Source organism: Cicer arietinum, chromosome 4 (genome assembly GCF_000331145.2).
Source record: "Cicer arietinum cultivar CDC Frontier isolate Library 1 chromosome 4, Cicar.CDCFrontier_v2.0, whole genome shotgun sequence".
NCBI classification, from domain to species: Eukaryota; Viridiplantae; Streptophyta; class Magnoliopsida; order Fabales; family Fabaceae; genus Cicer; species Cicer arietinum.
Window position 1 is genome coordinate 23183701 of NC_021163.2, and position 21988 is coordinate 23205688.

The following is a 21988-nucleotide window of genomic DNA, read 5'->3' on the forward strand; positions in this document are numbered from 1 at the left end:
ATTGGTCTCCCTTGTTCCTCTTCCATAAGTGTTTCACATTATGTATGAGAATGTAACAAATGGAAAAAAAGATTGTCTCCACATTCAAACATATTTTAAAACCTACTCTTTTACTTCTTCTAAGTAGCTCATTCTCATGAATGAAACTTCTTAAAATCTTTCAATTTTATAAATCAATTCATGTTAAGAGTAACATTTTTTTTCTTCTAATTTTATATTCATATTAAGTTTGTCATGAGTTTTTCAAGTGAAGACATGTTACTGTTTTGATGATAATTTCAAGTGAAGACATGTTACTGTTTTGATGATAATAGTATATCACATTGCATATTGTTCATGGTAAAATTGGATTTAGGTTAATAAGTCACAGAGAGATGACATATAATTTCTAAAATTACATTAATTTAGATCAAATCTTTCATCTTCTATGAACTCACTTTAATATTAGATTTAAATAACAATGTGGATGAAGATTGTATTATAGACATAAAAAAAGCCACAATGTTACAGGTAATAGCCACAATGTTACAGGTAATAGTTCATAGAGAATCCTTATTTCTAGATTGTTGGCACTCGACCATCTAGTTCTTGGATTAATATTCTTGTCCTTGCTCAGAGTTATTGAGACATTGACCGGCATTGAACCTAAACACAATTTTCAATTTTAAGAAAAATTAAAGGACCATATACTTCTTAAATTTTCAATTTTAAGAAAAATTAAAGGACCATATACTTCTTGTATGGAAAGAATTCAAGTGGTGAGCTTACAGTTATAGTTGGTCCATCCAATCCGCCGATTAGTCAAGTCATAAACAACTATCTTATCTTTTAGGACAAGATCTGTGAAAGATAATATCATAATTGTCAATATATTTATGATTACCATAGTTGCATAAAATAAACATGAAAATGTTGAGTTATGATTATCATTTGTGAGCATAGTATTTGACTTGTTTTTGAAAATTGGATTGTTGTGACAAATGAAAAATAGAAATAAATATTTGAATTGTTGTGACAAATGAAAAATAGAAATAAATATAAATATCTATTAAAAAATCAATTTGAACTATGATAATAACAGTCCAACCATATTTTGTAACATTCAATAAGATATTTTCCATTTTCAGCTACAACGGGTTAGTGAAATTGTGTAGTAACAAACTAGAAACTCTAGATGAATTGATGTCATCCTATTGTTTGCAACAAATACAAAAGACATCTTCAGAATTTTTTTATCATTTATTAAAAGTTTCCCATTTAATAATCAAATGAGAGAATTAAAATAAAAAAATTCCAATTTTGCAAACTATATAATCTATTTAAATTTTTTTATCGTCTTACCTCCTAATATTGAGAGTCCATTTTGCGCTTTCTGGAAAGCTAAACACCACATTGCAGCATCCTATTAAAGTAAAGGTGCACATTAGTGGCATACAACTCCAAAGAATACCTTACTTATATGCAAAAAAATATAAGAAGCAACATAACAAACATACTTCGTTCTTACCATTAAATCATAGTGCAGAAGGTATTGTGCTGGTTTTAGATCCATGGATGCTCCATCCGCAAAGTTAAAAGTGACAGAAGGAAAAATATCTATACTGAATATATAAGAAACACACAAATTTAATGAGATTTTCATAAAACCTAATAGAACGATTTTTTTTTTTCATATTAAGAATACATATAAAGATCTTCATAACAAATACTATATTATTGATTACCTTGTTGAGACCAAATAGCATTGGTTTCCTTCTAAAATAGAGGGACTGCTAAATTGTGACACAGCAGTGGTTATCTACAAGTCCATTTAGAAACTCAACATTAGTATATGTTTAGATCGATAAAATTAATAATAAGAATTAAATTCTGCAAAAAAACATATAATAAAAATTATATAAAAAAAGATGTAAACCTCATTATGGTGCTCGATTGTTGAAGTAACTTAAGGCACAGTCTTTCATTAAATCATTTTAAAATTTTAAACAAAAAAACAATTATTAACTAGATCAATGAATGGTTCTAAATTGTTCTAAATCCAACACAATAAAACTTAATATTGTTCAAATGGAAAAATGTCAGTGATTACATAAAATAAACAAAACAGAAGACAACCAAACCAAAGAGTAAGAAATCTTACTGCATTGACAAGAGGATCATAGGCCTCTTGAACAAGATATGTCAATGTTGTACCAGTGTCAATAACAGTTCCTCGGTTGTCAGATTTTGATGATGCAAATACAACTGAATTGATTGAGAGAATTTTCCCATTGACAGCAATACTCTCAAGATTCAAGTTGTAATAAGTCCTAAGATTTAATTAAAAAAGAAAAAGATCGATCAATTATACAGCAAAATATCTCATATAGAAGTGTGAACAATCTAACTAGAACAAAAACAACATAAGAAATACTTTAAAACCCTGTTCTTAGAAATATCTCCTTTTACATTCAATTGAAAAATTATGTAATTAAATTAATCAATTTTAAAAGGGTTTTCCACTACACATATTCACTAGAGGTGTGTCATGCGAAGTAACTTTCCGTGAGAAAAACATAAATGTAATTAAATTAATCAATTTTAAAAGGGTTTTCCACTACACATATTCACTAGAGGTGTGTCATGCGAAGTAACTTTCCGTAAGAAAAACATAAAGGAACCTAAGGGGATTCAATCAACACAAGATGACAAGACATATGTCTTCAAAACAATATCATCTTAAGAAACCAAAGCATTTTCTTCTCCGTAAGAGACATGAAGCCAAATATTTCCCAAACTCACTGGTGTGACAAAAAACTACCTAAAATAACAAATTCTAGATGATGTAATAAAACAAAATTCACCCAAAAGAAATTGTCAATTAATTTAAAAAACTGACATAGTGTTACCACACCACACATAAATTATATAAGCTTTGAGTAAGGTGTTGGCGTAAAACGGTGGTTAATTAGCTAACTTTCAAGTGATCAAATTCTATTTCCTGTCATTCAACTTAGCATGCTGTAACACTAACTTCCCAAAGCAAAATTGATAAATTTCATACTTATTGATTGCCAATTGACAATGATGTAATTGTGAAAATTTATAAAATGATTAAAATCCTTTAAATGCTTCAATTTTTTTTTTGCAATATCAGAGAGAAATGATCCACAAACTACAAAAAGAAAAAGACAAAAGCAATGCAGAAAAGAACATACTGGGATGGGACAAGTGGACTGTATGCAATACTTGGCTCCACAATCTCACCAAGAACTAGAATACCTCCTCCATTACCATCTCCTTTCAAGCAATGAGAGAAAACTTTGGGTATTATTCCTTGTGGTGACAATTGTGATACAATTGATAGAGGACCAAGGCCAAACCCAAAGATTCCATCAAGCGCTCTTATTGTGTTATTCAATCGTCCAAATTGATGGGTGCTACACCTATTGCCAAAACAACCATCCAATAAAGTTTTACTTCAAACCAAAATCAATATTAAGTATTAGTATAACAAAAACATGGTAATGAATGCAAAAAGCTATCAAAGAAGATTACAAATCAGAAATCACACACACATCCATTTATAATTGTCCACAATAAATAAGCAAAAGAGTTTCTCACCCAAAAAAAACAATGGCCGATTGTCCGATGATTGTGTCAAAGTAAATGTCATCAATGACATAAACACCTGAGGTACCACTCCCATCTTGAAAATGATAGGAGTAGTTGCACGGATTATGGTTAACACGAGGAGAGCATTGAACATCCGCACCTTGAACTCCAAAAGGACAATTGGGGTCTGAGCATTTAACCAACCCAGCCGTGGATGAAGCAACCGTGTCAAAAAAATTAAGCTTAATCTGTACAATATACAACACAATAAGCAACAAATTTTAAGCTCCAAATTATTACCTTGATTCCCAAGGCAACAAAAGAAGCACTATACCAAAAGTAAGTAGCACTAATTCGTATGTATAGTAAGCAAACAAGAATGAAAATTGAAAATTCTTACCCCAAGTCCACTAGATTGAGGACAATTATTACAAGATTTGCAGTTGACCCACAAAAGGTCACTTCCAGTATCAATCATTACAGTAAATTCCTTTGGCGGATATCCCAATTTAACTTTGGTAGTATACATCCTAATCATAAAAACCAACATTCATTTCCAAAGCAGAGCTACGTTAATATGAAAAACGTTTTTCTTTTGAATAGATGAAAAATATGATAAGATAATATGTCTAATTGTTGAAAGAACAGATAATATATCCTCTGATAAACACGGTTCAGTTTTTGTGTCGACTTCAAGCATATTCACGGTTTGGTACAATGTACTAATCCTGAGCTAATCCTTTGCACCACATGGATACAATATAATCTTTGCATAACACAACGTATATAGCATACCGTAAAAGAAAAGAACATGAGAATAAGAAACTAAAGCAATAAATTAAGGAGTTTTTGAGAGAGGGGGGGAGGATTGTTAGCCTTACCCAAAGGAGTTTGGGTCAGCTGTGCCTTTGACTGTGAAGTTGAAGGAGCAGCCAACACGACCCAAGATTCTTGAGTGGTGAGCTTTGTCGCGAGCCATCAATGTCTCCATATCAATGGAGTGGTTGAGTGGAATAACTCGTTCTAAAGAGAGGTAACCGGTGCACATAGTTCGTTCAACAATGCTGGCCAACAACAAGAAAATTAAATACATTTTCGTTTAAGGTTATTTCTTTTTCTAATTGGTAAGGAGATGGAATAGGTGGATTGATGAAACTGTTAAGAGAGAATATTTTATGAGAATGATTATTAACTTGACTAACGTTCTATTTATATATACCAAGTCTCGTGAATTTAGTGCCAACAAATTTAAAGGAAGATATGAAGAATGCCACTCACCTTTCACATTTGTTCGTGATGCATGCATAATGACAGTGTTAAAGCAATTATTGATCAAAATAAGGAGTTAATCCAAACCACTTAAAAAAGTATATGCAAATAGAAGGACAGAAAGATTCCCACCTGAATAGAAATTACGAATTTTTAGCGCTATAATTCAATTAACTAGACATGGAATAGTACTCTAACGGCTCACCTTTGCACGTATGGCTTAACCTACCCGTCTTCTTCTCCTTTGTGATAAAAAAGCAGAAACCTGCAAAATAAAGCATTCAAGAGCAAAATAAAAAGTTAATCAAAGAGAGAAACCACGATCAAAAGAAAGATTCTAAACAACATTAATAGAAATTAACATTTTTACAAGTTGAAAGACATCTTTGCTGAAAGGGGAATTTGCAAGAAAATGACGCGTTTGAGTACGCGCATGGTGTGTTGGCTTCATCCAGAACGTCACCGTACTCACACTCCGGAGCAAATCAGTGTTGGCTTCTCTACCAACAGCACAACAACACCGAGTGTTAGGACGGAATTCTTGATTTGAAAGGATATAAGAAGAAACTGTTTACAGGCAAGGATAAAAAAGGAAAAGATGGGAGGTGACTAGTGTAAATGGGAGCAGCTGACAAGTGACGCGTGTCCAATTACAGCTGTATCCTAAGTTAACCGCTGGCTTGGAAGTTGGAAGAAGCGGTACCGATTGCCCATAACGCTCGTGGACAATTCCAAAATCTTAACCTACCCAACCGGTTTCCTCTTACTCAGTGCTCCACACAATAACAGACTCCTTCTCAATCTCCTTTTCCACCGTATCTCATAACTAACACCCATTTTTCATTTTTATATAAATCATTTTATTTTTTTAAAAACAATTTCATTTTTTTATTTATAGAAAAGTAACCTCTTAAACTCACAATATGGTCATAGGTTCAAATTTGGACAATATCAACTTAACAATATTACTATGTAAATTGAGTTAAAATTTAAGAATAAATCATTTTTATTTTTTCATCTTAACTAATACAAAATACATAGTTTCTGCACGGATACAACATAATTACTATTTCTTTTTTCTCAATTAATAATTAAAGAAAATCAACTATAAAAAATTAATCTATTATTTATACTATATATAAAATGATTTAATTTATTAAAATTAATAATGACCAAATAAAATTGAAATTGATAATGAGTAGGGCTTTATTTTTGGACATTTTCAAGTAAAATGTATTTAATTAATAGTACAATACATATCAATTAATATTTTGTATATATTTAAAACATTTATCAATGAAAAATATATGTCTCATTGTTTTTACGTATCGGTAGAAAATATTTTTCTCCGTGTATTTTTAATATTTATTAATGAAAAATATTTTTCTCGTGTTTTTTTAATAATTATTTATGATAAATTTTTATCTTGTATTTTTTATGTATCAGTGTCAAATATTTATTTTTGTCTATAAATTAAATGGTAAATAAATTTGAACACAATTGCGAGGTCTTGAGTTGGAGTCTGGGATATGATATTCAACCTAACAATATTGGTATTTTCTAATTGAAATAAATCTTATAAATTGTATATCTATTATATTTATCAATAACAAATGTTTGTCATGTTGTCGCGGCCTAAAATTTCGAGTGTTATTCGAATTCAATAGAGTCGTCATCAAAGTTTATTTTAAAATTGGGAAAATATTAGAAAATCCTTAAAAAAAATGGCATTTGAAATCAAATTTTGAGTTTGAAAATCGATTATGCATAGGAAAAATATTAGCACTCTACGACATCTATTAAAGTTACTTATAATTAATTACAAAAAATTAATATTAACTTAAATATATTTATTTCTCTTTATTATTAAATATGAATATGAATTATTTTTTGAATATGATTTTGAAATAAATGTGTGCTTAAGAAAGAGAAAAAAAAATTTAATGTGTTTGACAAGAGTGTGATCTTACTCCTATATATATATCTCCCGGTGCAATAGCGAAATCAAAGCTATGTAGTTCTTGAATAGAAATGAGGATATGTTGATTGTTTTAAAAAAATATATATTTTGTTGTTAAAAAGAAACCAATGTTGTTTCATTGAAGAGAAAAAAAAAAAACATGAGTTTATTTGATTTGAATAATTATTTTAAAATGCGAATTTTATGACTATCAAGCTGTAGAATTTGTGTCTCAAACAAATTCAAAGAGTAAAAAGATGTATAATCTAGTTAATTTTTTTAAGAATATTTTTTGTTTGTTTTAAATTTAAATTTTTATAACCACCAAGTGGTACAACTTGTGTCTTAACATCTGAAATGTTAGAAAGATGTCACATCTAATTAATCAAATTATAAATAAATAAAAAATTATTTTATATAAATGAATTTTGGAACTATCAAATTGTATAACTTGTGTCCTGACCATTAAAAGATGATACGTCTAATTAGCCTTTAATAAAAGATTTCTTTATGTTTTTAGAAGATTTAATATTTTTAAAAAATTAATTAAATTTAATATATAAAAATAAGACTTATTTACAAAATAAATAAAAAATTAAAAACTAAAGACATAAAATTCTAGAAAAGTAGGTTACAATTTTGCTTTCTAGTTACTGTAGCCCTATTCTAAGAAGTAACTAGATAATTTAATTTCTTTTTATTTACCTTAAAGATATGCATTTGGCCAACTGCTTCAGCTTTTCAATACTCACCCTCCATATTTTAATTTATTCACTCACAATTCAAATATTTTCTTTTCTTTTATTAAAAATAAATCAATAATAATGTGTTTAAGTACAATTGTATTTTCAAAATACTATAATTATTTGAAGATCAATACTTTACCAGATAATTAAATAAAATAAAATAATCTTTTAAAATATATTAATAATAACTAAATTTATCGTATTCAAAATTATCGATGTATTAACTAATATATACATATATATTATTCTTTTAAAAAGTCACATGATTTTCTTTTTTAATCTTAATTATCCAAGTATGATTGTGTAGTTAAGATTTAACCATTTCATCCTCATTGTAATTTTTTTAAACTTAATATATATATATATATATATATATAATATAAGTATTTTAACACTAAGAGCATATTTTAACTATATATTTAAGATAATTATTTATAAATAAATAATTAAAATAAGGTATAGTTAGAGATAATTAAATATAACAATGTGCTTCTTTAATATTAATCAAATGTATGATAAAATATCACATTAATTATCAACGTAAATATATATATATATATATATATATATATATATATTAAAGTATTTACAATATTTAAACAATATTGACATTTATTTTATTCAATAAATCAATAATATATACAATTATCAAATCATATGAAACCTACGTATAAAGAAAATTAATCATAAAATTAATCAACACATATTCTAAACACTTTTAATATCAAATTAATTTTTTAGAATTTTATTTAAATAATAAAATAATTTATTATAAAATTTGAGATCTTATCATTCTCCTTTCTTTAAAAAAAATTGTCATCGAAATTTATAGTGAACATTAAACAAACTAATATCTAATTAATCGCTCTCAAGATTCAAACTTAATCTCCAAGGATATAATAAAAATATTTAAGATATTAACAACTCATTTAAGTACAACATGTAGACTAATTCACTCATACTTTAATCGTAAAGAAAAAAGATTTTCTTAAATATTTAAGTATGCAAAACATCTTTCTTTTCAACCTATATTTCCAAAGAAAGATTTTGACCATATACATATATATAAAGATTGAAAACTTTCATTACATCAAAGCTTCTAATTAGTAGTTTTTTAACAGTCAGGGCTTCTCAAAACTACAACAAATTTTATAGTTTTCTTAAAAACACGTAGTAAAACATGGTTTGAATTTTTTTTTTTACTAGTTTAAATTTAAATAAAATCATCCATAAAAACATAACTCCAACACAATTTAATTTTTAAAGTAAATCTACAATAATTCAAACATAAAATAATTTATGTTTTATAAAATAAGTCAATTTAATTAACTTGATTTGAACTTTTTTTTTTTGCTAGTTTAAATTTAAATAAAATCATCCATAAAAACATAACTCCAACACAATTTGATTTTTAAAAGTAAATCTACAACAATTCAAACATAAAATCATTTATGTTTTATAAAATAAGTCAATTTAATTAACTCGTTCACAATTTTCTTTTTGAAATCCTAACTTTAAAGTTCTACCCAGACCAAAACTAAAATTTTTAAAACTAAATAAAAGACAAGCTCATACTTTATTGCACACGAATTAAAATTAACATCAACAAGGACAAATCACCTCAACCTATATAGCTAGTCAATTTCTAACTATTAACACGAATCATAAAGCATAAGTTTTATAGTTATGCAAACAAACAAAATTATCATTCAAAAGTAAAACACCAAAACACATTCGGAATTAAAATAAAACTCATAAATTTAACAAGCCAATTTAAGGAATCACTTAGTTACTCAAGTAATACTCATAATGCACCACACAACAAACATAAGAAGAAAAAAAATCGTTTGTGGTGGTTGTAAAAAGATACATGCAACAGTTATAACCGTCGTAAATAGATGATTGAGATGGTTCTCCAATCGTTGAAGATTCGTACGTCGCGAGGTCAATTTGCGCGATTTAAAAATCGTCGTTCTAACTGTCGGCAACATTTGTTATGCTTTATAACCGTCTCGACATATGTTTTGTGACAGTTAGAATCGTCATTAAACAAACACAAAATTATTTGTTCCTAAAAAATTGTGACAGTTATCACCTGTCGCTATATTTATTTTGAAACAGTTTGAACCGTCGCAAGTCTAATAATTTAAAATAAAAAATTATGATCCAATTTTTTCCTATTTTTTATTAATTAAAATAGAAGATATTCATAAATATCATCCACATAATTAAAATGTACAATTATAAAACTAATGTAACTAAATTCAATTTAAATAATTTTTTCAAATGTAATAACACCATTTTATACATTGAACTGAACTAAAACAATAAATAAAGTAGTTTAAATATTCAAAACATTAGTATAGTGGCTAAACATACAAAACAACTCCATCAAACATAGAAGTTCATCAAAATATCTAATTATTCCCTAATGATGTTGTTCCACGATCATCAGGTTGCTAGCTAGACTTAGATGAACGTCTACCATTTATTGACAATTATATATCTATTGCCTGGGAAAAAAAGTGTATATTAACCTTAATTAATCATGATAAATATTGTCAAATATCTATTTATTAAACTTCTCATATAGCTAGAAGCAATCATTACACAATTGATATTTTTAATCAATGAGAAACAGTTCCCACATGACTTTTTTAAACAGGTTTGTTAAGAAAATAATTTTACCTATTTTTCTTTGGAATTTTTCATTTACAGTAAGAAAACAATTTGCTCTTTCAACATATCAAATTCAGAATCCCTTTTCTTAAGCCTATCGATTTCATCTTGCTTTTTCTCCATCTTTTCATTAGCTTTGGAGAAAGACATTGATTTTACAGAGTGAGAAGTAGATCTAGTGATCTGAGACGATGTTATTCCAAGTCCCATTCAAACGAAAGAAAGAACAAGAATTGGAACAATGCACTGAGATTGAGGAAAACTAAGAACTGCCAAATCACATATATCTCTAAATCAGCTCAAAAACAATAGGACAACTCTTAAAACTGTGAGTTTTTTTAAAATACTTTCACGTGGAATTAAAAGTACATATTCACAATTTAAACAAACAACTAGATACAGTTTTTAGAATTGATTTAGAATTAAGGTATCCTTTGATTGTAATTTATTACTGAGTTTATGAAACAATACGTGTGGGTGAATGGTGCATTGCATACATAACATTACAAATGCATTGCATTTGTCAAGTCATACACATGCATTTTCCAAGTACACCATGGGATATTTGAGGATTGTTCCAGACATAAAACAATGAGTAAAGGGAGAATAATTCAAACACTGATTTGGGTCATGGTTAGACCAACTTTACCGATAGGTCTCAATTATCTTGGTGATCCACATCGAGATAATTGAGAAACTTTTTCATAATCTAAGAAAACGAAAGAGGACATGCGGTTTTACAAAATTTTATGTAAAAGAAGGAAGTGTTAATTGACATATTTTATAAAAAGTTAAAGTTAAGGTTTAGCATAAATTGCCTATTATTTTATTATTTATGTGCATCTGTGAAAATAAAATTTTTAAACTACCCCTTCTTTTTTTAGAACTTACTGAAATTATCATCTCACCCCTTATTTTCTTATATTAAAGCATATAAAACTGGTTGATGCTTAGTTCCAGCGAAAGGATAGCCTTACTAGACTTGTTTTGGATTAGTTTTTGTTTCAATTATGTGAATTGATGTATCAGGGAAACATTTTCATGGACTTTTGTTATTGAAGTTGAAATTTTATTTTTAATAATTCATTAAACAAGAGTTGTAAACTATATATTAAATGTAGTTACAAATTAGGTTAATGATGATATTTTAATGTCTTATAATGATTGTCTATGCTTTTTATTAAGATGTATGAATTTATTGTCATATTCTAGATAATTGATAATGAGTTTTATATTTTTGTATCAAAGTTGGTCGAACCAATTGGACTATGGATAATGGGTTAGGATATAGAATAGTTTTCTTTTACTATATGTTATAAGTATCATCTCACCAAATATTAAGTCTAATCAACTTGGTATTTTGTGTATCATCTGCATAATTATGGTTGAATGATTTAGTAGAAGCGAAAGGCCAAAAAGGAATATCACAGTAGAGGACAACATGACTGCACCGCCACCATTTTTTACTGAACATTGGAAAAAGGTATTGGAAGCCATCTAGATACAGGAAACAACCACCAACAATCTGGTTCAACAAATGGTTGTGCAAAGGGATGGCCGTCAAACTATCAATAGGGTTTTCTATTATTTCGTCAACCTCCAACCTCCAACCTTTAAAGGAAGCCATAATCCTACTGAGGCTCACACTTGGCTTAAGGAAATAAAGAATGCATTTGAAGTAATACCCTGTACTGAAGAGCATAAGGTGACATTTGCTACTCATATACTAAAAGGTGAGGTATAATCTTGGTGGCAAGGTGAAAGGGCTACTCTTCAAACCTATGAACCCCGTTAGACTGAAAACACTTTGAGGTAACCTTCTAGAAAAATATTATCCAAAAAATTCCAGAAGACATAAAGAATTGGATATTGTACATTTATGATAAGGGGGCATGTCTTTGGGAGAATATGTAGCCAAATTTGAAGAATTGGCTAGGTTCTCTCCACATGCTCTGTGTGCCCCAACTGAGGAAATGGAAGACAAATTAGTTTCAATTGGGACTGAGACCTGACATTAGAGGGAACATAGGTCGTCTGAAACTTACCAACTATTCTACCCTTGTACACAAGAGTTACATTGTTGAGGATAACTTGAAGAAAATACAAGAGGAAAGACAATCTAAGTTGCAATAGAAAAAGGAGCCTAATAAATTTGGTCAACAATTAAAGGTGAAGACTCTTTAGGGGAAAATGGAAGCAAGTGCATACCTCAAGTTCTCCAAGTGCAAATAGGTGCTCTAAGCGTGGAAGAGAACATGAATGGGAATGCTTGGAAGGAAAAACAAGTTTTCTACTTCTGCAAGTAGTTAGGTCATATTGCTTCTTCCTGCCCAATACGCTAGAAGCGAGGGGATTGCAGCTCCAATGATAAGAAAAGTAAGAACAATAATTTGATTACGTGTAGTTGCTATGTAAACCAAAACCCTTTGATTACAATGTTTGACAATTGTGCATCCCATTCTTTCATGTCATCTGACAGTGTTTTGCGACTCAATCTTTCTTTATTCGATTTACCCTCCCCCTTAATTGTAACTACTGCAACTAAGAATCAAATTGTGATTTCTTTAGTTTGTCCTCAATGTCCAATTACACTATTTGATAGAATTTTCTAAGTAGACTTAGTTTGTTTACCCCTTAAAGGTTTATATATTATTATAGGAGTAGACTAGATGTTAGAACATTCAATGACTCTGGTCTGCCTTGATAAGGAAGATAGAATTCTACCAAACATTCCCCGATCAGAGGAACCAAATATTCTTTCTTGGTGTACTATTTCCCAACTATTCCAATGTTCAACCAATAAGGGTCATGGCATATTGTTTCTATTATCTTCAAACTCAGAGTCAGAAGTAGAACTGTCAAACAATCTTGTAGTGAGTAAGTTTGAGGATGTTTTCTCAGATGATGTAAAATATTTGCCTCAAGAGAGAGAAATATAAACATCTATATATTTAACCCTTGGAACAGGGTCAATATCAATTGTCCCAAATAACATGTCACCGTTAGAGTTGAGTGAACTTAAGAATTAGTTGGAGGATCTAATAAACAGATTGTTCATTAGACCTAGTGTGTCACCCTGGGGTGCCCCTATACTATTAGTGAAGAAAAAGTGTAAGACTCATTGCCCGTGGTTTAGAATATGGTAATTCGACCCATACACCTTAATAAAACAAATGTAACTAATAATGAATAATAAATTCGAATCAACAACATAACTGAAAACTATATTAAAAAATATAGTTTACAATTTGTTCAGTAGATTCATAAAATATTACATCTTAAAAATAAACTATGATTGTCTGATTACATCATAAAATAAAATAAAAACATCAAATTTTAATTCCACAAGTCTAGAATTGATCTTCTGATGCTAAATTCATATCTCATGTTGCTCCAGTTGCTAAATAAAAAAATAAATGGGGTGAGATAAAAATATCTTAGTGAGCTATGAAAATAAAGGGATGGAGAATCTCAAAGAGTTTCTTTCTTAAATATGTATAAAACATGAAAACAATTATGCATCTCAAGTTAAAACTTTCACTTTGAATTTTCATAAAAGTTTTGCTCATAATAATCATTCTTTTTTAATTCTGAAAAACATATGCATGACCTCAAATATTTTTCATTGGAATAAGGAAAAGTTGCCCAATATTTTGATGTGGGTCACCAAGATAATCGAGTCCTGATTGGTAAAAGTGATTTGACCAAATCCCAATCAATGTCCTGGTTGTTCTCCTTTACCTGTTATTTGATGTCTAGAACAACCTGAATGTCTCATCGTGAATAAGGCCATGAATGATCTGATTAACGAGACTATACTGAACTTTAGATGTTTTGTATGAAATGTCTTGATTATGTCATGTATGCAATGCATCCTCATCCACAATAATTATGAATAACTTAGCGATTTACTAATTCTATAAAAATTTAATCTTAAGTCCCTAATTCAAACTGGAACCAGAGGCAGAAAAATAGAAACAACACTACAGTCATGAAAATAGTAACAACATCAAAGTCATGTAAATGGTAACAATATAAGAGTCATGAAATTAATAACATCAAAGTCATGAAAATGGTCAAGGTCATATTGCTTCTTCCTGTCCAATACGCTAGAAGCAAGGGGATTGCAGCTCCAATGATAAGAAAAGTAAGAACAATAATTTGATTACATGTAGTTGCTATGTAAACCAAGTTGGTGGCTCTTGTAGATTGTTACCAAGTTGTGGCAATATTATGACATCAGTCCAAGAGTTATATTTCACTTATACGTGTTTCTAGAATTGTTGGAACAACGTATGCAGTTATAGGTTTCAAATTTATTAGGTTGAACAAACCTAAAAACTTTATTGATTTTAATATGAGTTTTATTTTAGGATTTTTTCGAGTTTTGATTTCTCGGTTGATGGATGTAAACGGTGAAGAAAGTGAAGAACTTTAATAATTTTAATTTAAGATTTCAATTTTAATAAAAATTAATTAAAAATATATATAATTTGTTGATTTGAACTACCACATCAACATTAATATCTCCAACGGTAAATTCAACATGAGTTCATTAAATAGGGTTCACTGTGCCACGTCTTGAAGCAATTCACTTATTTTTTACTTTAACGATGAACTCAACGTGAATTCATTAGATAGAGTCCACTAACGATGATAATTTTATTTTTGAAAGTATAGTGTTTCTTCTTTTATGAAAGAATCATAATGACAGTTTGACACAATTATAATAGTGAACTAGTCAAAAATTAAATTTTAAATAACTATACGTTGGCGGACGAATTTATTTAACTACCACTAGAGATGCTCATATGAGATCATCACCATCTTAGCATATATGTGAGTTTTTTAATGGAGTTAAATGTAAATTAAAATAGGACCTTGACATGTTCGATTTGAGAGTGAAATTGTTGATTCGAAAAAGAAAAAAAAAACTACGAATTTTGATTATAGACGTAATTTTATCTACAAAATTGTTTCTTCAAATTTTGAATTGTCAATTTCTTTTAAAGTTTATTTCCTCTCTTAAGAAATGAAATATTGTATGCATTTTGTTAGACGACACATATTTACTTGATATCACATAACTTTTTAATCATACATTTGCTTTGATTTATCAATCACAATTGGTGGTACCGTGTAATGTTTTATTTCCTTCTAATGGAGCATATATATATATATATATATATAGAACATAATATTTTCTTCAAACAAAAATAAAAACTCTAACTTCCAAATTTATCAATATTTGTAACAACAACAAGTTAAAACATTATCCAGATTTGGAATGCAAACCCCTTGCATAAAGCCTAGACCAATGCAAAATGTTTTACGATATTGATTACAACTGGAAAAACATTTCTCTGTATGATACACAAGGGCCATACCTATCCACAAGAGTAATATATATTAGTGTAATAATGTTTAATATACATAACATAAATAATATATGAAAGATTAAAACTTTATTATGCAAATTATCTAAATATCCGTTGAAAATAGAAGAACCATGACCAAGGCCACCATAAAGAAACAATGTTTATTAATCATTATTTTTATCTTCTTTCTCTTCTTCAATGATCTTATCTAAATCTATAAGTATAATTTTCATGCTTGTGTTATATATAATAAATAGTAAAAATTATAACAAATTAAAGCTATATAAATATTTACTATAATTTAATTTAATGATGTGAAATACACAATTGTATTATTTTAATAGAAATTATACTATTTATATCAAAGTCAAAGTCAATAGTAAAAAAAAAAAATACCAAATTTCCTTTATAAGATTACATTTTATTAAATTAGCATTTTAATATTTTATATACTTACATTAATTTTGTCGTTTATGTTAAATTACACCATGCTTTTTTCTTCATTGCTTATAATAATAATAATAATAATAATAATAATAATAATAATAATAATAATAATAATAATAATAATAATAATAATAATAATAATAATAATAATAATAATAATAATCATAATAATAATAATAATAATAATAATATTAATGATAATAATAATGATAATAATAATAATAATAATAGTAATAGAATAATTTGAATCAGAGGGAACATTTTCTCAATAAATTATAAGATATTATGTTAAGAATATATTAGATTTTGAATTTTATCTTATAAGTTTGTTAGCTTTTTAGCATTTTAATATATTTGTTTATAGTAAATTTTGACATGTTAAAATATATTAATATAAAATATAATTGAAGTATGATGTGATATAAAATCAAATTTTTTTAAAATATCTTGTATAATCTAAATTTTTTTTATTATTTTTCAATGATCTATTAATCTGGTATTGTATTTAAAGATGTGTTTCATTATTTATTTAAAGATACTAAAATAAAGAAAATTAGATTTGATACCCCTTACTTTGACCTCTACTCCACAATTTTTTTTTAAAAACCTAATTTTATCTCTACATTTTTTATTTTCTCTCATTCAAAATTTTGGATCCATTTTATATCTATTAAATTTTAATTTTCAACATTTCTGTTAGGCAAAAAAAAAAAAGTTGACAAAATTTTGGTAACCAAATTTTTTGTTTTTGAAATTTCTAAAAAATAAAAGAAAGTTGAGAAAAAATATTTTCTATCAAATTTTTCGTTTTTGAAAAAAAATAAATTTTTTGGTTGAAGAATTTAAGAGAGAAAAAATTACTTCATCTGAATTTTTTCGAAGGGGATATGTATCCAATTTTCATGTCAAAAAATATATATCAAGACCTAAGTTTGACTTGTAAGAATTGGATTTCATACCACACATATTTACCGATGCTCTCCTATTTTACATTTTTGGTATGAACTTCCAAAATTACCTTATAGAAAATACAAATAATTTAAACAAAATTAGCTTGTTATTTGTACCCCACATCTATGTTTTTTTACAGATATCAGAAATTACAAAACAAAATTTCTAATATGCAATTTTTTTTAATATACTGGAAATTTAGAGTTTTCAAAATTTTCGATAAGTAAAATTATTTACCAATTTATTTTACATACTAGAAATTTTTAGTAACAAAATTTTTTCTCAATTTTTTTTTATATATAAAAAGTCTTGTTTTTGAAGTTTTCGATATGTAAAACTATTTCTTAGTTTTTTTTACATATGAGAAATTTCAAGTTTTGAAATTTATGATATGAATTTATTTTTTCAATTTTTTTTACATACAGGAAATTTCATACATTTCTAATATCAAATACTTTTTCTCGATTTGTTTTACATACCAAAAATTTTGTGTGAGATAAAAAATGGGTCCGAATTTTTTTAATAAATATGATAGGAAAAACTTGGATTTTTCAACAATTATGGCCTTTGGGGGAATGAAATGCAATTTTTTCTAACATGTGGCCTTTCATATGCTTTTATTTAAGTTTGAAAATTGGATTTCTGTATACAACATTTAAACCTATACCCCCACATAAGTAATTTTTGTCTATGGAACTTCCCAAAATACCTTACATTCAATAGGAAAAGTAAAAATAAAATCGGACAATTCACACATACCCTCATTCCAAAAAATCCAAAAAAAATAATTTTTTTCTCATAAATTCTTCGATCGAAAAATTCATTTTTTTAAAACAAAAAATTTGGTAGTAAAATATTTTCTCAATTATTTTTTGCCGACCGGAAATTTAGAAAACAAAAAATTTGGTCAAATAAAAATTTTCTCAACTTTTTTATATCGAAAATTTTAAAAACGAAAAAAATTTGATAGACAAGATTTTTTCTCAATTTTTTTTGACCTACCACAAATTTCAAAAACAATATTTAGCAGGCAAAATTTTTCTCAAATTTTTTATTGCTTATCCGAAATTTTAAAAACATAAAATTTAATAGATATAAAATAGTTCCAAAAATTTTCAATGAGAGAAAGTAAAAATTGTGGGGATAAAATTGAGTTTGTTAATAATTATGAGGTAGAAATCAAAGTGAATGGTATCAAATCTAATCTTCTTTTTGACAGGTCAGATTCAGGATGTATAACTTGTGCTCCAACTATGCATAATCCACTCATAATATTTTCTTTGAATGCCAGTTTGTTATTCATCTATGAAGTTGGGTTATCCTCTATTCTCATCATCCATATTTTCAAATTGGTATGAGATCTCGATTTCCTCAATGCAAGATTGTTGTTTTAGCTACCTTATGAATTTGACTAATCATATTCTTAGTTGGCGTTCATTTACTAACTAAATCTATTCTAATACTTCTCTTGCTGTGGTAATCACAGTAGAGGTATTACTTTTTCTACTATGCATGAATTTTGTCGGTCTTAAAATATTTTATGTGAACATTCTTGCTATTATTGCTCCTCATATCATGGATTATGTGGCATCATCATGTGGTATAACAGTGCAACAACTATGCATATATATAAACGGAGTCCACAAAGTATTGCTTTTTTTGCATCATGCATTGTTGCTTAATGACATATATATTTGTAGATATAAAGTTGACTTTGTTATTTAAATAAAAAATTTAAAGAATAAAATAAGAAAAAGGTTAATAATTATATCATCACACTCAACATAATTATAACCATTCTCACATTATTAACATTGGTCGTTAAAAATAAAATACATGTACACTTGCAACTATCAAACATTAAACAAATATGCAACATTGGTTTTTCATAAGGCAGAATTTGTTGTTTTTCGGACCCATACTCCAAAAGAAGGAACTTTCCTATATACTATTTTCTTTCTTTTGCTTTCCCACTTCATGTACAATAGACAACCCCAACCCTCTCCACCAAAGTCGATCATTTTTTCTCTTTAAATATTAAAATAAATTATACTAAAGAGACTCCCCAAAGTGGGTTAAATTGCTTCAAAAAGGTAATTAAAAAAAAAAATCTAACCGGTTTGAATTTTGAGTATGTATCAAACCAAACTTTGGAATTTGAATTTAATGCAGTCAGTACATGTGTATCGTTCGATCAAAATCAAACAATTAAAATTTTAAATTTTGATTTTGATTTACAATATAAAATTTTTAATTTTGATTAAAGAGTCTAAATGTATCTGATTGTACTATAATCGACGCCAATCTTCGTTCCAAATTTTGAGGATAAAAAAAGGTATAATAGTTAGGATCCAAATGGAGCCCTACGAGGAATTCCTTTTCTTCTCCTTGCATTTGAAGGAGGTGTTGGGGGCGTGGCTGGATACATGCCTTGTTGTGAGCCTTCACGCAATACTTCTTCTTGTTGTTGTCTTGAAGAGATTAATCTCCTTGATATTCCCTCCTCAATTGTTGATACCTCATTGTTATTAGCATCTAAAACAAAGCTTGCATTCCCATTTCTCTTTATTCCTACAAGCTAATTCAGTCATTGCCAGCACAACAATTAATTCGTAGAATAATATTTGTATCAAATTAGACCAATCATGTTATTCATTACTTGTTAGCAAAAAAATATTATTTGTTACTTATTATTTTATATGATTTACATTATTATGCCATGTTCCCATCTATTATTCAATAATTTAGATGTAACAATAATATAAACCATGATTATTTTTTTTTTATATAAATGTGTTGAAATGTCAATGTAATACAAGGCAGAGCTATATGCTAAATAGATGAGTATATATATACATGATGATTGATAGTGGAGGGAATATTTATATAATTATGGTGTGATGAGCTTTCCAAATAATGTAGGTGATATAGGGTGGTTGATTTGTGAATTATATCCACATTTTGATATATAATACGAAAAATGTTTTCTTGAGGAAGAAATTACAATTAAAATTAAAATTAAAAATAATAAAATAAAATCTCACCTTACATCCCAAAGAACAGAAACGAAGTGGGTCTAAAAGGCTTCTTCCACAAATCTCACAAATGTAAGCAACTGATTTTCCAGATTTTGGTTGAGGCCTCTCATTCAGAAATAAAACTCTAGCACTATTGATCACATATGTTTGCACTCCACTAATGTCCAACACTTTATGAATTTCTCCCACCCTCACTACATCGTGATACGAAGATCGCCTTATCTAATTAACCAATCACATATAAAATCAAGATCATATAATAAAACTAAATTAATTTTTAGTCATCATAAATATATTAATAAAAATCACAAAATTTAATAAAACCCATTATTAAAAAATAAATAAATAAATAAAACCTGAATGACTTGGTGATCCTTGTGTCTTGAAGAACGACAATAGAAGCAAAAGGCATCAACATTGCAATCTAGACAAAACATGTTACATTCACTCCTTGCAGCATCTCCATGAATCCGACACACATTGAAAAAGGGTGTGTTAAGAAGTGGTTTGAGCCATGGAGGTACCAACATTGTGTCCTGCTCAAAAATCAAAATCAATCATTTAATTAGATTTATATAAATTCAAATCATATAAATATTGTGCAGATCAAAATGAAAGAGAGGGTATCATATGTTAATAACATATTATATATGTATATACCATAGTCTTGATGAATTAATGTAGAATGTTATGTACAATACATCAATTGTTGAATGAAAAATTGTATTTGTATTGACTTCTAAAAACCATAGTGTGGTGGAATCAAAGAGAGAGTAAACGGGGCTTCGACTAAGAAATCTACAAGACACAAGAAGGTAAGACTATGAGGACAAAGGATGAATATTAAAAGAAATGGGGGTGAAATTGGAGGGTTGAGATTAAAAGTGGTGACTAAGAAGGAATAAGAGGCGTTGGATGAAAAGGGAGAGATGAAGTGTTTGATGCTTACGCTACTTTGGATCTTTGTTTGCGTCTCTACGTTGGCAGTGGCATAAGGTTGGGTCGGCTATACGCATCAGAATCACCTTCTATATAGTTGTATATATCTCCCAAATTCATCCACGATCAACGAAACCATTTTCCACGTGGCATTTTTTACACCGTCCATCATGGTTTAGTGGTCCCCACATCCAATGCTATTGCATCATCTACCACTATAATACTAGACATATTATATTATTATTATTACATGTCGCGTTAATTTTATAAGAGTTTTTTTAATTTTTTTTATTATAATAGAGTCACCAACCAATTCATGTTAAAATTTGTTTATTATATATTGAATTTCGAAAATTCATTTTTTAAAGACAAAACTACACTACCCTTCCGCAATGCTCCATTTAGGAGTTTGAAGTGAGAGAAAAATAGTATTTGGAAAGATGAAAGAAAGATAGAGATTTTTTTTTCTTCTTCACATATTTGTGTTTTATGAAGTACCAGAACTGAATGTATGTAGAGAATGAAAAATGAATCCATATAATTAAAACATTTTTAATTTTTAAAAATATTGAAAAAAAAAAAAACAATTAAAGAATTTGTATAAGCTCACTAACTTTTCAAAGAGAATTAATTAAACTCCTCCTTTAAGCAAGGAGACTATCTTTCATTTGCTTTCCATTTATTTATTTCTATTGTATAAACCTCTCATCTCTCTTTCCCATCTAAACTCCCATAAAAGAGACTAAGAGAATGTTATATTACACACTTTTCCTCTTTTATGTAATACAATCAGAAAGAAAAAATAATCTTGAAAATATATTTGAATTGCATTCTCTTATCTCTTATGTGAAAATTTAATTCCGCTCTTGCCCCTTGCGAAGTAAATGTATATTATATTTTAGTCTATTTTAATATAATCAAAATTTTTATGTATAGCTTTTCACTATTGATTCACAATAACGTTAACACATTGTCGTAAACTCAATT

At 27.9% G+C, this 21988-nt stretch overlaps 2 protein-coding genes across 8 annotated transcripts; both read right to left on the bottom strand.

Annotated features, from left to right (window-relative positions):
- Positions 1-375: 375 nt before the first annotated feature.
- On the bottom strand, positions 376-5668 carry LOC101495657 (aspartic proteinase 36). 7 transcript variants are annotated; one of them, XM_073366916.1, is made up of 12 exons: positions 5234-5668; positions 5069-5128; positions 4476-4658; positions 3995-4124; positions 3604-3842; positions 3198-3425; positions 2141-2309; positions 1725-1798; positions 1508-1601; positions 1342-1402; positions 769-840; positions 376-645 (listed from the first exon to the last, which is right to left on the bottom strand). In XM_073366916.1, the coding sequence occupies exons 3-12, from the start codon at positions 4640-4642 to the stop codon at positions 479-481; spliced, it is 1401 nt and encodes a 466-aa protein (XP_073223017.1). In that variant the 5' UTR covers positions 4643-4658; positions 5069-5128; positions 5234-5668; the 3' UTR covers positions 376-478. The 7 variants fall into 7 exon arrangements, 6 of the variants coding, with proteins under 6 accessions (XP_073223017.1, XP_073223018.1, XP_073223020.1 ...); XM_073366917.1 differs by having other exon boundaries at positions 4873-5128; XM_073366919.1 differs by having other exon boundaries at positions 5226-5668.
- A 13490-nt stretch (positions 5669-19158) lies between these two features.
- On the bottom strand, positions 19159-21063 carry LOC101495331 (protein RGF1 INDUCIBLE TRANSCRIPTION FACTOR 1-like). Its single transcript, XM_004497503.4, has 4 exons — positions 20723-21063; positions 20419-20598; positions 20069-20284; positions 19159-19602 (listed from the first exon to the last, which is right to left on the bottom strand). Exons 1-4 carry the CDS (start codon positions 20723-20725, stop codon positions 19369-19371), a joined length of 633 nt encoding a protein of 210 aa, XP_004497560.1. The 5' UTR covers positions 20726-21063; the 3' UTR covers positions 19159-19368.
- Positions 21064-21988: the final 925 nt, after the last annotated feature.

What these genes read in the sequence shown, in the direction of transcription:
- LOC101495657 (XM_073366914.1), bottom strand. Translation starts at nt 4,687, where the DNA reads ATGTATTTAATTTTCTTGTTGTTGGCCAGCATTGTTGAACGAACTATG. An exon ending in TGCTATTTGGTCTCAACAAG is followed by an intron (nt 1,602 to 1,724) that starts GTAATCAATAAT and finishes TTATATATTCAG; the next exon opens with TATAGATATTTTTCCTTCTG. An exon ending in TGGACTCTCAATATTAGGAG is followed by an intron (nt 841 to 1,341) that starts GTAAGACGATAA and finishes TATCTTTCACAG; the next exon opens with ATCTTGTCCTAAAAGATAAG.
- LOC101495331 (XM_004497503.4), bottom strand. An exon ending in AGGATCACCAAGTCATTCAG is followed by an intron (nt 20,285 to 20,418) that starts GTTTTATTTATT and finishes TTGGTTAATTAG; the next exon opens with ATAAGGCGATCTTCGTATCA. An exon ending in TCTGTTCTTTGGGATGTAAG is followed by an intron (nt 19,603 to 20,068) that starts GTGAGATTTTAT and finishes TGACTGAATTAG; the next exon opens with CTTGTAGGAATAAAGAGAAA.